Below are 16,259 nucleotides of genomic sequence, written 5' to 3'. Positions count from 1 at the left end.
CTGCCAGGGGAGTTCCTTCAGTGTTCTGAACAGTCTGGCTCTTTGATTCAGCCTGCATGGAAAAAGCTGAATGGGAACCTCTCTGTGTCTGCATGTGGTCAAGGTACACATGGGGCTAAAAGATCCAATTTCATTTAACTTCTAAGGAAAACTGGCTGTGGGGCCAAACACCAGGTGGCAGAGGCAGTGTGTCACTATAAGCTCCACCTCTGCAAACCTTCGGCTGACCCTGTAGGTGGCCACAGCCCTGAATTTTTTTGGAAGTAAATACAGCACCAGCATTTACAGCTTATCTGAGTTCGAGCTTCACATTTGTCTGTTATTTTCTGAACAGCGCAGAAAAATGCAGTGCCCAAACTTACTTCAGTGGCCAAGATAAAGCATGGAATGATTTAGAAAGGCCAGACACAGTTGCTGTGACTGCTCCATTTAGATCCTGCTCTTTCAGAAGGGGCTAAAGCTCTCTTTGTGCTTGTCTGCTATGAGCAGCAGCTGTCACCGGCTTGGGAGATCCCTCAGCTGGCAGATCTGGGAATTGCTGGCTGTAATAATTTCCATCTAGTGAACCTAGTACTGTATTTTACCTCCAGGGTTAATGCTCCACCACTGCAGGCTCATCTCTATGGAAAATACACGGTGTAGCTCCATCCAGGCCCAGCAGGGCAGGACTGAACCTCCTTTACTAGAACATTGACTGTGGGGTCCTCTTGAAAATCTGCTCAGACCATTGTGAGACCAAGTGCATCAACTCCAAGTGTTCTCTTTGCTGTGTGATAGAGAGCTCTCAAGTGACAGATTCATTATGTGAACTTAGGTGGCACAGGGAAAACAGGTGTGCTTTCCATGCAGGCTGAACAGATTGATAATGATGAGGAAAGGCAGGTTAAATTTCAGCTTTGCCTTACCAGCTAAGGGACTGCAATGTTGTAATGCTGCAATTTTGCTGCATCGTGGTTAACATAAATTTATAGCCAAGACTATTTACACAAGGGGACAGAAAAGACAGCCAGACAGATATTCAAGACCTCATCTTGGTCTTGGTATCTGTTCCTTCTGAGCCAGCTATTGCAATCTATCTATCATGATCTTTTCAGTGAAAGATGAGGCAGGCTTCAAATTCTAGTAATTTTTATGTGTTCCAGGACCTAAAAATACATCAACATATCTGCTTCTAGTTTTTCCCTCTTTTACCCACAGATATAGCTCACAAATACAGGGGTCCCAGCATTCTTTATTCTTAAACCTTGTCTTGTTTTTTGTTGGCTTTTTTCCCCAACAAGCCTTACCGTCTTCTGTTTGGATGCAGAACACCTGCTGGAACTGCTATTTTCAGAGTAACTGCATGGAATGTGAGCATTTGCTTGGTCACACAACAGCATGCACATAAAACCAGGAAGGATTTGTCCTTGTGCTTCAGCAACCTTTAAGCATCTTAACAGATCCTTTTTATGCTGCCTATGGTTTAACATGAGGTTATTCCTTCTAAAAATGTAGGGCACTATGGCTCACTTTTAAACCATCAGAATTCAGGAATTTACTGCACATTTCCCCAGGGCCCTCCCTTAAGAGAATTCTAATCTTAGTTATTAGTCCATTGTCCAAAATATCAAAGAAACTTGCTCAATATTATTTCCATTCCAATTACACAGGTAGAAAGATTTTTAAGAATGGCATGTTTTCACACTTTGCATATTTCCTACTACCGATTGCTTATCAAGGAAAAGGCCTTTTTTTGGTGCCATACTCATGCTTTATTAAAAAAAAAAAGCTACACAATGCTAAGGAAAAAAAAAAATCAAGTATACTTTACAAAAAACCTGCAGCTGTTTTCAAGAGATCTGATCTCACTTATAAATGCAAGTCAGCAGGTAAGAAATTAAATGATAATTTAACACTTCAGTTGCAGTACATCACCTGAACTTAATCATCCAAAACAATCAGTCATTCTTAAGTTGACTGTTGATTGTAGCTACATAAACAATCATCTGTATCAACTGATTAGAAAAAATCCCTGGGAAAATTTGGAGATAAATGGAAAAATATCAGAACAATGTTACTTAGCCCACCTATACATGTTTGCAGAAACTAAGAAATCTTTCTGGCTTTGCTCTCCTCTGTATGTTAACTGCAACTCCTCTGCGTATTTTAGAAATGGTCAAAGTGTAAAGCTGCTAAAATCTGGTCAGTGAGGGGATTAAATTGGTACAGTATGGATCTATGGGTACAGCTGCCAACCATTTACACTAGTGCTGTGCTCACTATCTCCATGGAAGTGTATTGTGCAAGTGCCAAACAACTTCAAAACACTCTTGAAACAGCCCTTATGTCACTCCTATGAGGTAGGTACTGTCCTTCCTTTGGAGAAGAAAAGAGAACAGACTCTCTACTGCTCAGTACATCAAGAACACTGAGAAACAGCACAACCAGCCCACTTCAGCATTTGAATGGATTCAGAGCTCTCACCTGCAACATTTTGTTTAGCACCATGCATTCCAGGAATAACCAGTAAATGATACTTTTGATTACACCTTACCCAAGCTAAGGAAGACATTCAGAATAAATGTTTTAGCACAAGCAGAAGCACTGCCACCTCCACTCTGTTCCATCCAGCTCCACAGCCTACACCTTAATAATTTTGTACATGGAGAATGAACTTCAATCCTTGAGAGCAGCCACTCTTCTTTCTCTGACTAAAGGATACTGGGGAAAAAATGAACTGCTGCCAGAAAGCAGACAGCAAACAGAGGGCTACAGGTGTCACATGCAGTTCAAGGGTAGCCTGAATTAATGCTTTGCTGCCTCTGTAGATGTGAACTCTAAAGCTGCTTTTCCTACCCCAAGTGTAGAATTGTTAGGTCTTCACAATTTTTTGAGTAAGTTAAGGAGCTGTGAGAAAGGAATTCACAGAGGTCCTTCACTCTAAGCCCATAGTTCATCTGCTCTCTAAAACCATTTTAGGATCTTTTACAAATACAGAAACCCTAGCCCACAGCTTCTTTCACAGTTGTCACTGTTCCCAGCACCCTCCAGGAGCAGCTGTGTGGCAGTGTAGCAAGCTGGCTGAGAACTGGTAACAATGCTGGATTATACAGACGCTTGTGCTGCCAAATGGAAATGGGTGGCATAGAAAGGCAGAATTGCTGCTGTCTCATCTTTAAGTAGCAAAACTACACCCTACTCAGCTGAGAATAATAATTATATCCAGCAACATACCTGTGATGCTAAGCTATCCCTGTTTAAAAATAGAGTATAAAATTCAAGTACCAAAATAAGAAGTTTATAACCAATAGGATAAAGCAACAACTCTACGTCCCCAATTTAAGAAAGCTGAGTGCAGTAGACTGGTTTTTTCTCTAGAAATAATACTAGAGATGCCAAAGTTCAGTTACCACACTGCATGCTGGAATGTTACTGCTAAATTTCAACTACAGCAAATTCATGAGAAACAAGTAATTAAAAAAATGTTATGACATTCATCATGAGCAGCAGTGATCTACTGGGCCCTGCTCTTAAGAACTGCTTCTGGCTAAGAAAGTCACTATGAACCATCTACAGTGAATGCCAAGTTGTACCATGAGAAAAACAGCCTTGGTACACCTGGACTTTCCCACTGCTGGTTCCAGTGCAAGCTGCCTTCTCGCTTCTTTCATGCTTAAGCATTTGGAAGTCAGCCACTGACTACAGAGACGAGAGCTCAGCCTTCAAATACTTCTTACTTGTAGGAATAAAACTAGGACATTACAAATTAACATCCTCTGTTCTGATCCTTTGTCTTTTTTCCTGGCATACCACTGTATCATAACCACCCCCTCAAAGAGTACCTTTAAATCTCAGGAAGAATTAGAATATACAGTTCAAGATGACCTATTACAAGAAGGTGAAAAAAGCCCCTCTTGATGCCAGGTCAGAGACAATCCAAGAGAGGGAACCTCCAAGTTCAGTGCATCAGGTGCTGCAATCACTACGAGGCTTTAGCACAGGAAGCATTTAATCCATAAACACTGTTGAATCAATGCAAGCTGGAATACAAGCCTGCAAATCTACCACAGAACCAGTCAGATTATATCAATAAAGTCAAATAAAGCTGTTCCACACAATTTGAGTGGAGATACTCCTTATGAGGGCAGCATTCAACTGTTTCCTAAATTATCTGAATGACAATTTAAGCAACCTTAACTGCAAAGAATATTTTGCCCGGACTAGCTGTATTTTCATGAAGTTGAACAAAGCATCTTCTCCATAGCAGTATGAGTCAATAACACAGTTCATTCTGGCAAGGTGTGTAACAAAATAGTACCAGCACAGGTAGATTCAGAGCCTAGCTGCTTCAAACACACAGGGGATTTGGAAGGATCACTCAGCATTCACTGGCTCAGAAGTTCAGTCCCTGAAGACCAAGTGAGGAACTAAAAGGGCATTTTCACAGGTGGGGATGAGAAAAGGGAGGAAAAGAAGACAACAGAGGCCTCAAATCTATGCCTCTTCCTGAACTCAACAAGCCTTCTGATAACATTCAGACATAGGAAGAGAGGCAGCGGAGATGCAAACAGTCCAAGCCTTGCCCAAGCAAAGTGATGTTCTGCAAACTGGCTCTTTTCCCTATCAGTCAATTCCTGGACACAGTGGATGTGGATCAATACCTCAGTACCTGGTAATCATGTAAGCCACAAAAGGAAATCTTGCTTTGATTTTGCACACAGCTTTTCTGCTTGACTACTGAACCAACAGGCAGCTAGTGATGAAAACACATCTGTGTTACTAGTTAAGAAACAGTAGGTGAAAAAACCTCAGACCAATGTACTGACCAGTGTAAAGATGTCTCAGATTTAAAAACTGAAATGGTGAATTAAATAGCTTGCCAATAAAAATAATTATTTGAATCCAACTGTTTTTCAAATTCAGTTTCAAGTGTGTACAGCAAATCCTTGTAAAGCTTTAAAAAAAATAAATTGGCCTTTTGATACATATGACATTCTAGTTCTTAAGAGAGAGAACCAAGAACTCACTGAAAAGTTGTTCTGGCTTATTCAACAGTTTCTTGAGTAAACATTGCAGAACTATCACTATAATCTGAATACCTAAGATGCTGGCACAATTCAATAACTAACCATTTAACAAATTGGGTATAAAAAAGAAATTTATGTAGTAATACCAATTCAGCACACAAATTCCATGCTTCACAAGTTCTGCTGCTGTGCAAGAGTCTTCCTAACATCTATGCAGCTAAATTCAGATTTTTAGGTCACTGCATGCCCAGATCAAAACAGCAGCAAAACATCTACCACTACAAGCAGCTATACCCAATTGTGCCTTTAGAATGAAGACTAATGCAGAAGTTGAGATGATCAGTGCCTGGTCACTGAGACAGGACACACGAACTTCAGTGTGCGCACCTTGTAAAGAATAGCTGAGTAAGAACAATTGCATTCAGGTTCTGATACAGGTATGATACAATCAAGACAGATTAAAGTCACCAGACATTCAGATTAGGGAGAGGAGAGAAATCCTTCAATGACAATGTACAGATGGCAAGCCAGCATTACAAAGAACTCTAAAGGCACATTTCAGGTAACACGTTTCTGTTAAGACCAACCGCTTACACACGCAGGCACAACTCTTAATGGCTACCTCCCCCGACCCCCAACAATTTAAAAAACAAAATTAAAGAGAAGTGCATTTTCAGTAATATTAACACCATTCAGTTAATCTGTTCAGTCCAAATGTTTAGCAGTATTTTCCTTATGGTGGTATGGGTTCTCTGCACTACTCCAATCCAAAAAAACCAAACAGGCAGAATTAGTAAAGGTTCAACTGTTGCACTATTTAACATTACTCATCAGAGCCCACTGGTCTCTTCTGTGCCCTCTTGTAGGGCAACCTCCTTGGTGAAGCTTTATCTAGATTAAAAAAGAAAAAGAAAGAAAAAAGAGATAGTTGCATCAATTGCAATTGTTACATGAGCATGTATTTTTCTCCTCCCAAACACAAGACAAGCTGCCCTTCTAGTGCAATGCATCGCCACAGAGAAGCCAGTTCAAACAACTTGTTAAGGCTTTTTAACTACCAGCACCATAAATAGAAGGTAACAAAAAAATACTCTAACATGCAACAACAGGGTAAGGTTTGTCTTATTTGTCAGTTACTAAAATGCAAAAAAACCCTAACCAAAAAAAAACCTTGTCATCCCTATGTGAAGCTCCAGGCATTGCTGCTTAGAAAATTTTCATGTTCAGTAATTATACTTTTAGAAAGTTAAATGAATTATTTTGATGGCCACTGCCTTGAGTTTACATGGCTGAAGAATGTGAGATTGACTCTTCTTCAGACAGCTGTGTCTTGCATGTACTATTTCCACATTCAGACAACTAACAGCAGAAGAAAACTGTTGTGGAAAACTGCACTTTTCCAGGAAGCATTCACATTTGACTGGATGACCTTTAAGGCCCCTTCCCAACCAAACCATTCTATGGTTCTATGATTACTGCAGAGAATACTTTCAATAACCTTCAATACTCTACATGAAATGCTGAAGTGATTGCTAAGTGGTGACTAATTTTCTCAAACAGAACAATCTCCAATAGCCTCCCTGGTTAGAGTTTGTGCAAACACTAACTAAGGAGCAGCCATCATGCCCTTACAGGCCAATCAGTACAGTATGAAGTGTCAATAATAAAAAAAGTCAAGAATATCTGAGATCTTGGAGGTCATTATTTTAAAGAACTCTAGTGTAGAGTTCTAACTGAAACAAACCTGGAGCTGAGAAAACCACAATTAAGAACAACTTAACCATTCATTTTTTCCTAAACTTCAAGTGTTCGGATATGAATATTTATTTGGCTGAAGAAAAGGATGGTGGTGGGGCCCAAACATGACCAGAATTTGAACCTTTTTAAGTCAGCGTGCTCTTCAGGAAAAAACAGTACTTAGACCTTCAGTTTTTCTTGCTAGAGGGAGGCTTTCCAAATTCCTGTGTCTGTGTTTTATACTATTTTAGTGTCTAACAGAAAAAAGTGTACAAGAAAGCTTTCATCTTCACAATTAAAGCACTAGTCTTTAAACCTATGTTGTGCAAGTACTCTTAAAAAGAGTAAAGGAATTTAAAAAGCCCAAAGTCATTAACTCCTGGCACAACTTCATACCACAGCTAAGGCCCCTAGCCCTTCTGCACCAAATGAAGCTCAGAATATGCTTATTTGATCAAAACAGCAGTCCCTACCTAGTAAGGGTAGCTCCTGCAAAGGGTTTTTGAACTCTGCATCTCATGTAGGATGCACTTCACTGAGGCTTTCCCACCTCACAGCAGTGACTGCTGCTGATGGCAGGAGTTTATCAGCCTGATACACCGAGGTGAGCAGGGAAGGCAAGATAAACATCTGCCTTTTAGAAAAAGGATTCTGGGAACTGTGAGAGAAGACAATACTTCACCAATATTCTACTGAAACTATGTTCCTACAATATAACCAGAAATATCTCCACAAAATACATGAAAACAAATTTAGAAGTATATAAAATGTATGCCACTGCGTGCATCTGTTCTGCATCTTTCACTGCTCATGCTACATCACCAGTCACAGCATGCAGGAAGTTGTACTTCTATCCATGCCTAATTATTACATGGACAACACACTAAGCACTTTTCAGCTCACAAAGGGTCTGCCTCACCTCTTCTACTTTGCACTGAAGCCATGGGAAAGCAAAAGAGAAGAAAGAGTAAGAGAAGTTAGAAATATCCACAGTCTAAAGAAATCAGATATTGGGTTTAGTGTTGGTATTTCAGGTATTAAGTAGAACTTTTGGACTTGTGAAGGACATCAATAACAAGTAGTTATGTGGCTTTAATTAAAACACACTTCTAATGCTTATTTAAGACTTTGGTCTATAGGTAAACTTCCAAACAACTTACAGAAACTCTGAGATGACATCTACTTTCTCCTATTTAAACCATCTTTGCAATCCAGGTTTTGGGTAGAGATCTTACACTGTTGAAAAATACTCTACAGAACAAATCATAAAAGTCACCAGTAGTCATTATCTTATCAACCAATAAAGTTTGTTCTACAAGGAATGGGCTGCTAAAGCAATAATCTCATCCTTAAGACAATTTGTTATTCCCTAGAAAATACATGCTGTTCTAAGAAATTGGTATCAGCTACTTACTTACAATTTAATAGTAAAGTTAAGTTTGTTATGGTCTAGTCTGTGAAAGGCAGACTACTCACTTATTTGATTTAAAGTTTCTTGGGGAATCCAGCTCATATCAACATCGTTCTGATTTGATGTTCCCATCTCTACTTTCTGTACCGGTCTTTTCCTCTGAAAATTCAAGAAATAAGAAAGATTTTTCTTTTAAGTAAGACTTGGATAGCACAAGTATTAGAAATTACTAACAAAGCGATATTTAGTGAATCACAATTATTCCACTAAGGTACAAACTTAAGGCTAGTCAATACACAGAGCTGTCTTTCCCATTAGCAATTTATTCCCCTAAGCTTTGTATTACCACTTCTAACACCTTACAACATTTATTCCACATAAAGGCACCAAGACTTCATGCACACCTGGGCAAATTCATTACACCTTTTGCTGATGATCAGTCAAACTTTGTGATAGCAAGTTTTATTTTGATTTCTCAGATTAGCACAATATTGTCATACGTGATCTGACCTTGCAAAATAATCAATATTATGGCAAAGCTTTGCTAAGAACTAAATAAAGGACTTCAGCTGTTTTCCCCTGAAGTTTGACCTGGATTAGACTAATAGGCAGAAGTAGAGAGCATGGGGAAAGTAAGTACTGGATCAGTAGACACAGACACCCAGTGATTACAAGGTATTCCAATTCCACCACTTCAGTGTGGAGCCAAAGGGCAGATCCAAAGGGCACCAGGCTCAGCAACCAAAGTATCTTTCATTAGGAACATTTTTTAAGAACACTCTAGTTTCCCCAATAATCTCTAGGGTTCTAAAAATAAATCTTGCACCTTTACCATCATATGCCAGAAGCAACCACTGAACTGCTTTCTTTTCACATCAGAAAGGTTTTGTATTAACAAGTACACAGACAAACATGCTACCCACCTTCCTAGACTCTAGCAACTGATGTAGGCCAACTATGACCAGCAGACCAAGTCCAGCAAGGAACATGTACATGAAGATCCTTTAAAAAAGTTTAAGAAACAATGCATTAACTAAAAATGTCAAGTTTTGAAGACAGCTTATGAAGAGGCATAGAAATTAAGCCTAACTTTGGATGCACATCCACCGAAACTTTCTCAAGAACTTCTGTAGGGGGATAAGAGGGGAAAATACCCAAGGAATCAAACTAACATTCTAACAACTATAATGCAATTATTCTGATTTGGATTTTAGAAACTGTAATTTTAAGTATAATTCTGAACAACAGAATGTTTGAAAAATGCTGTATAAATTAAGAAAATGTTATAATAAATACCAAAATTTACTAATTTCAAGAATTCTTTCACACTATCATAAAGTGTGAAGATATTGGGTCACAGGCACTATTTTGGTCTGTGACAGCTTTAATCACTTATAAAACCCTTAGAAGTGTCTTATATGCTTTTAGCATGCTATTGCAAAGCAAGTACTACTAGGACACTATTAATTTGCAACAGAGCTTTGAAAGACTTTGCTTATCTTGCTCTCTTATCTTAACTGTTCCACAGTTAAAATTCTACCTACAAAATCAATTTTCTTAATCTGTGCATTCTGGTTTGTTTTCAAGAATTTTATCTGAAGTATCTGTTGACACTCAGCAAGAGGTAAACCTAAGTTATAGCTAAAACTGGTTTGAGGATTAAGGAATTTACAGGTAAAGAACTTATTCCAAGCTGAACATGTGAACTCTCATTTACGATAAAGGAAATTATGGAGTTAAACTAAAGAAGATACTTAATTTCAATACCTGTTATAGGGCAATTTATCTGTTCACAGGACATTCACACAAACTGATTCTAGTATCTGAATTGTTTGGAGAGCTCCTTTTTCAGAGCATCACACATTTTCATGTGACCAACTGTTCTTTCACTTATACCATTGTACTTGAGAAATGCAAATTAATGCAACAGTGATTTATTTTGGATGACCTTTTCTAAAAGAAAGCTTGCTCAACAGGCAATTTCTATCTGTGGCAGGAAAGTTCACATATTCAGCATTGTCTACAAGTATTTCTGAAGATGAACTTTTCTAACTCACAGCTTCACTTAAAATTCCATTCCAGTGCTACAATATTTAATAGCATTTTAGCACAGCATAGCCTTGGAAGATACTTGGTGTGTCAGATCTACCCAAGTCTAAAAAAAATCACTCCTGGAAGATACCTACTACAGACAGGGTTTAGAGGAACTCAGTCATTCTTTGCTGTGCTATCTGGTACTCCAAATACATTTTTTAGTTTATGTAAACTTAGATTACACTGCAGTGTTCCAGAAGAAAGTTATTCCAGTCCTGACAGCAGGACTCATAGCCTGATACTATGGACTCCCTGCATTTTTAACTCTTAGGAAAAAGCACAGTAGCATAACAGAAGTTTAACAGCTTTGAATTGCTATGCAGCTGAAAAACACCAGGCTTAAGCCCTCTGGGCTAAAGTACATCTGTCAACTTCTCACTGACACAGTACCAGCCCTGAAGATTCCCACTAATAACAGAGATCTCAATTTTGGGAAAAATTTGTATTTTCAGCCTGTCAAATGCTGCTACATCATACACAAAACACAGCAGACCTAACACTCAATAAAATGACAATATAAGAACTATTTTCAATGGCACCATCAATAACCTGTTCTACCAGTGCACCAACTAAACCAGGATCTCCAGTCTCCTTACGTTTCTCCATCCAGCCCATCTTCTTTTTCAATAATGGTAACAGTTTGATTGAAGACAGCATCTTGAAAAACGTTGCCCTAGAACAAAGTTTGCACATGACATTTTAAATTGATTTCTTCAACACATACACAAATGTTTACCTTTTTTCATGTTCTCAGAGAAAATCTGGAAAGCAGCAACTCCTGCACAAGACTTTCTTAAGGTTGCAAGTTATGCTAGTTTCACTCAACACATAAAAGCACAAATGTTCTGTTGTCCTCTACAGTTTAAAGACACCCCGGCTTCCACTGCATACAACTGATACAACTTGAGGTGCATGTAGGAATCACTTGCTGTGCTTATGTACCCACTGATTTGCTTAAATACTACAGAGGCATTCACTCTCTGGAGAGGTACTTGACTAAGTAGTTCCTTCCTGACACCTCCAGATGAACTAGAAAGATTCAAATAAATTGGAGTATCAGGCTTACACTTGCATCTCTGTAGTTGAGATTGATAACCAGCCCAAAAGGACGACCACCCATAGGCTCAGCAGGGATGAAGGAGTACTCAAACGTGGCTTGTCTCTGTGGTGGAACTACTGTGTTCAGAGAGAGAGCTGTGAAGTTCTGGATGTAAAACTGGTAGTCTTGAGGGTACCGGAAAGAAGCATCGAGAGACTCGACAATGAAGTCTTCTGTACCCTTATTGGTGAAGCCCACCAGAAATTTTACGATGTTGTTCGCTGGAAAGTCTGAAACACACCAAAAAAAATTCAACCATGAGAAATCTCATACACAACACACAGCCAATTCTAAACAGAGAGTATCTAGAACAGTCTGAGCAACAGTAAAGAGAATGGTGGATTAGCAGAGGACTCTTACCTTCGCCTTTCACAAATAAGATGGTTGTATCAGCACTGGGTGAAGCTTTAGGCTCTCCTGACAAGTCTTCTTCCTCTTTTTCTTCTGTCTAAGACAAGAGACTTATTTGAAAAATCCTATAATGAACAGTGAAGCAAAAACCATGCTTGGTTCATGAGAATCCCATGTGTCAAAGCAAGTAACAGCGGCAAGTACTTGTACCAAATCCTGCTCTTGCAGGATTAGCACCATAGTCTGTTCTCCCTCTAGATTTGCTGAGCATTCCTTTCAGCATTTATCTTTCTACTTGTTATATTTGACACAGTGACTAATCTGAACATATTTAGCTCTATTGAAGGGTTTGGAATCAAAAATCATCAGTAATGCTTCTGTTTGGGGGTGGAAGGAAAAGAATAGAATCTAAACGTTAAGTGTTCACATCTAAGCTACTTCCAGTTAGAAAACAAGCATTTCAAAGTAAAGACAGCCATAAAACAAACTAGTCATTTTCACTACAGGGAGGGTTTATGGCAGCTTTCTATTCAGCTTTAATTAGTTAAATGTTATGTATGCCTGGAAATGGTTAGGCTATTAGAACTATGTAAGTCCATGGACTCGTTCAAGCTCACCTTGTGATGAATCACTTTTTGACAGATGCAAGCATTAAGAGCTTATTTTCCATTTGGGGATCATCAGCATCCCCACCAAATGAAAACAAGGCTGACCCAGTATTGAACAGTCTCAGCTAAGTGCTGAGAACTCAGTTGGATCATTTGACTTCAGTGCTTAAACAACCTCCTGAAGCAGTGGAAATCCTACTGGATCAGTCATATACATACTATGAACTAGGGGACCAGAGCTGAGCATGTTGCATCTTGATTCCAAGACATAATGAAAAACCCTTTTATTTGAGAGACAAATAAAAGAAATTGCCAAAAAAGCACCATGTTTTGTACCTGAGCCAAAAATAATTAAAAGGAAATTACATCCAAAAGTTTATTTAATAATATTCTGTCAATGTTGACATAGTATACCTTCTACAACTTAGCAAAGTTGGTCAACCATAAGCTCACCAACTTAATAACAGCAGTAAAATCTCATAGAATCAAGTAACACTTTACAAAATCTTCATTTTTGTTATGCATGTTTTCTCCTACTAACGTCCATCAGAGATTTGAAAACATTTTGTACCACTTTAAGCACATGGCCTAGCAAGCCTAACATGCCACTGCTATAAGCAGATCACAAAACTCTGTAAAACATTTCACTTTTCTGTTTTTGATTTTCTGGGTAATTTTTTGAGTTTCTGTTGTAAACTAAGCTGTATTTTTTTTAACAAGGGTTTTAAAATTTATTCTGAGCTAAACTAAGAACTCTGTCACCCTTAGAAAGCATTATCAAAAAAGTCAGAATGAAGTAGTTCTATCCCTCAACGTTCTTCTCACTTTACTAAGGTGCAGCTTCAGATAGAAAAGGACTACAGAGGGCTCCTATGAGAATGTGGTTCTCTCACTTGGTGGTTTGGTTTTTTTGTTTGTTTGGGTTTTGTTTTTTTTTTTTTTTTGTGGCCTACAGTTTTGATAGTCAGAAATCAGGTTGTCCTTATGTGGCGTTTCAGCTGGTGATTCAGACAAAAAAGCTAAATCCTTCTGACACTTCAAACTGAACACAAACATAATCAGATACATGGAAATAGCCACCTGAAAAAAGCAATGTAAGTAAATTCAATTATTTAATTTATCCAGTTTCAAGCATTTCTGGTCTAATTCATACTTTTGAAGTAACATTCATCTAAAATTACCAAGTCTGTTGGCTCATCTTCTTCAACTTCAGCTTCATCATCCTCATCTTCAACTATAGTATCTTCCACAGCTTCCTCATCTTCTGTAGCATCTTGAGCTGCAACCAATAAACCTGCCAAAACAAAATGCAAATATAATAAAGTCTTTTAAAGGTCTAGTTAATCAACAAAAAACTGACATTAAGTACAACTCTCAAACTAATGTTTGAGGAACTTCTTAAAAACCTGCCCAACACAGTGTGTTGAAGCCTCAGTTGCAAAATACTCCTATTCAAATGATGCCTGTGTTGATCTTTCAGCCTTATTCCTTTGCTAAGAACTTTCTCATTTACTAATTTATCCACCATAAGTTCAAAACCAAAAATTTACAGCTGGATGACAAAACGTTCAGCATTCGCACAGCAATGCCTAAATTTGCAGAAGGCAACCAAGTTACATTAAATATGTGAAAATAATTTAATGTTACAATTACAGAAGTGAACATAAGGCATTCCTATTGACAGGAAATTAATTTGTAACTACAGTTTCTTCTAAGACTGGCAAGTTAACAAGTTATTAGCACACTGGTAACAAAACACTTTGAAAGGTACCTAAAAAGTTACTTTGTTGGGTTTTTTTGGGTACTTATTTTCATCCAAGTTTTGAAACTTAAAGAATGTCTTTTTTACTACGATCTCCTCAACATCACGCGTAGCCATCTATCCAACAGAGCCACAGCAGCAGTCAGAAAAGAAACGTGACCTAGAGCAGGGCTCCAAGACAAGTGCAATCTGATAGTCCACTGCCTCTTTGCTTCCGTGGAGCCAAGCCTCATACATTCAAACACTGGGCAAATATGATTCATAAAAATACTGGCCACGGGACAAAGTTCTGTCTGTTTGCAGTTCAGAGCACATGCAAGCAAGTCTGACATCTAAAACACGTGCACAAAACAGCAGGTTTGGGTTTTGTTTAAACAAATGTAGTGTTTTCTGAATATGAAAGAGTAGAAATGAATGGATGACTGATTTACATAGGTCTGAAAAAAGACCTAGCTACTATAAATACAAAATTTAAAAGAAATACTTTAAAATTTTCACAGGAAACAGGAATCCTTGAGCAGGACAAGTATATCCAAGGACTTAAGAAGTGCCAGTCAGTGCTAGAGAGAGCAAACCCAACCTCTCCTCTCAAGTGTCTTTAGAAAGCACACTCAAAGACTTTTGCTCGACCACGTGCAACACTTAACCCAAGCCTTAACTACAGTGATTTTATTTCATGTTTTAAACGCGTAAGTGTGGAAAAAAATTAATTTCTACAAAAATTCTTACAAATAAAGGTGGAGGATTTTAAATTAAAAATGAACAGCGTACAGATAGGCTGTAGGCACCCTTTGCCATCTGCTGCCCAGCACACCCTCAGACCCCTCACGGTGGATGTCAGAGGGGCTGATGATGTGGCAATAGCGGGAGAGCTCTGGGAAGGGACTCGTACAGGGCGTGAGCCGCAGCCCACTGCAGGAGCTGGGCGAAAAGCCTTCCCAAACTTAGTAGTAGGGAAGCGATTTCCAGATCGTGAATCAGATAACGCCACAGCGTAAACAGAGATTAGCGCTCCTCGGTGTCGCCAAGGACACTCGGGGGGTGGCGGCAGACGAGGTGGGAAGGCAGGGTGGCAGCCAGCGCATCTGCTGGGGAATGTGGAACCAGCCCCGCGGGCGAGCGGGGAGAAGGACAAACCCGCTGCCGCCGCCTCCGGACGGGCTCTCCGGCTCTCCCGGGCCGCTGTCACGGCCGGGCCGAGGCCGTTGCCGGCGGGGCCCTGCCCGACCCCGCGGGTGGCAGCGCCGGAGGGGCCGGAGCGCGGCCTTGCCCCCGCCCGGCGCCTCGGACGGGCCCGGGCCCCGCGGGCACCGCAGCCCCGGCAGACGCCACGTGCGCGGGCGGCCGGGGCGATGAATGAGCGGAGCCGCCGCCGCCTCTCGGCGGAGCTCCCGCAGGCCCGGCCGGAGCGGCTCCTCCTCCCCGCGGCGATCCCCCACACACCCGCACACACCCACCGGCCCCGCTCCCCGGCAGTGACGGCCGCCCGCCCGCCCTCACCTGGGCCGCCGCGGGAGCCCCCGAGCAGCAGCGCGGCGGGGAAGACGAGCAGGGCGAGCAGCAGCAGCTGCGACAGGCGGCTCATGGCGACGATGAGGACGGCGGCGACCCGAGCCCTCCCGCGCACCCTGTCCCGGCGCTGGCTGCCGCGGCGGGATGTCTAAATGGCGGCGGCGGCGGGCGCTGGGGCTGGAGCGGCAGCTGGAGCCGCCTCCCCCCGCTGCTCCATCCGGGGCCGCGCCCGCCCCGCTCCGCCTCCGCGGACGTGGCTCGGCCGGGCAGGAGGCGCGGCGGCCACGTGAGCGCGCGGCGGGGGCGGCGCTTCCTGCGCTCCCGGGCAGGGCCGGCGGCTCCCGGGAGCCTCCGGACAGCGCTCTGTGAAATACAAAGCTGGGTTTCGTGTCGGGTACATACAGGCAACGTGTGTATTTGTGATTGCGGTATGTGTGGAAACCGACCATGGGACAGTTATAAAGACGAATTCTAATAACAACTGAGGAAAGTAAAGCATGGAAGAAGGCCTTTGAACCTATCTTTTGTTCACAGTTAACCTTTATAAGTCTTAAGTTGATTTAGGAACATTTGAATTAAAGCGTTAAGGATGTTGCTGTTTGACAGGAACTTTCTGCTTGTAGTAAGTCTTAAAGAGTTTTGCAATAATACCCTTTTGAAGTATAGTTTTAGAATATTG

General features: G+C 40.8%; 1 protein-coding gene across 1 annotated transcript; it reads right to left on the bottom strand.

Annotated features, from left to right (window-relative positions):
• Window positions 1-1,213: 1,213 nt before the first annotated feature.
• Window positions 1,214-15,818, bottom strand: SSR1 (signal sequence receptor subunit 1). Its single transcript, XM_064705322.1, has 8 exons — window positions 15,569-15,818; window positions 13,488-13,600; window positions 11,708-11,795; window positions 11,315-11,577; window positions 10,845-10,921; window positions 9,078-9,156; window positions 8,220-8,313; window positions 1,214-5,897 (listed from the first exon to the last, which is right to left on the bottom strand). Exons 1-8 carry the CDS (start codon window positions 15,651-15,653, stop codon window positions 5,830-5,832), a joined length of 867 nt encoding a protein of 288 aa, XP_064561392.1. The 5' UTR covers window positions 15,654-15,818; the 3' UTR covers window positions 1,214-5,829.
• Window positions 15,819-16,259: the final 441 nt, after the last annotated feature.

The sequence above is a fragment of the Zonotrichia leucophrys genome, chromosome 2 (assembly GCF_028769735.1).
Source record: "Zonotrichia leucophrys gambelii isolate GWCS_2022_RI chromosome 2, RI_Zleu_2.0, whole genome shotgun sequence".
In the NCBI taxonomy this organism is placed as follows: domain Eukaryota; kingdom Metazoa; phylum Chordata; class Aves; order Passeriformes; family Passerellidae; genus Zonotrichia; species Zonotrichia leucophrys.
The sequence above is the reverse complement of the archived record's forward strand: the minus strand, read 5'-3'. Positions and strand labels throughout refer to the sequence as shown.

Bases quoted from the DNA above. Each gene is read 5' to 3' on its own strand.
- SSR1 (XM_064705322.1), bottom strand. From the start codon at position 15,653: ATGAGCCGCCTGTCGCAGCTGCTGCTGCTCGCCCTGCTCGTCTTCCCC. The intron at 13,601-15,568 runs GTGAGGGCGGGC...TTGTTTTGGCAG, and splicing joins GGGCTCCCGCGGCGGCCCAG to GTTTATTGGTTGCAGCTCAA. The intron at 9,157-10,844 runs GTAAGGAGACTG...ACTTTTTTAAAG, and splicing joins GATGGGCTGGATGGAGAAAC to GATCTTCATGTACATGTTCC.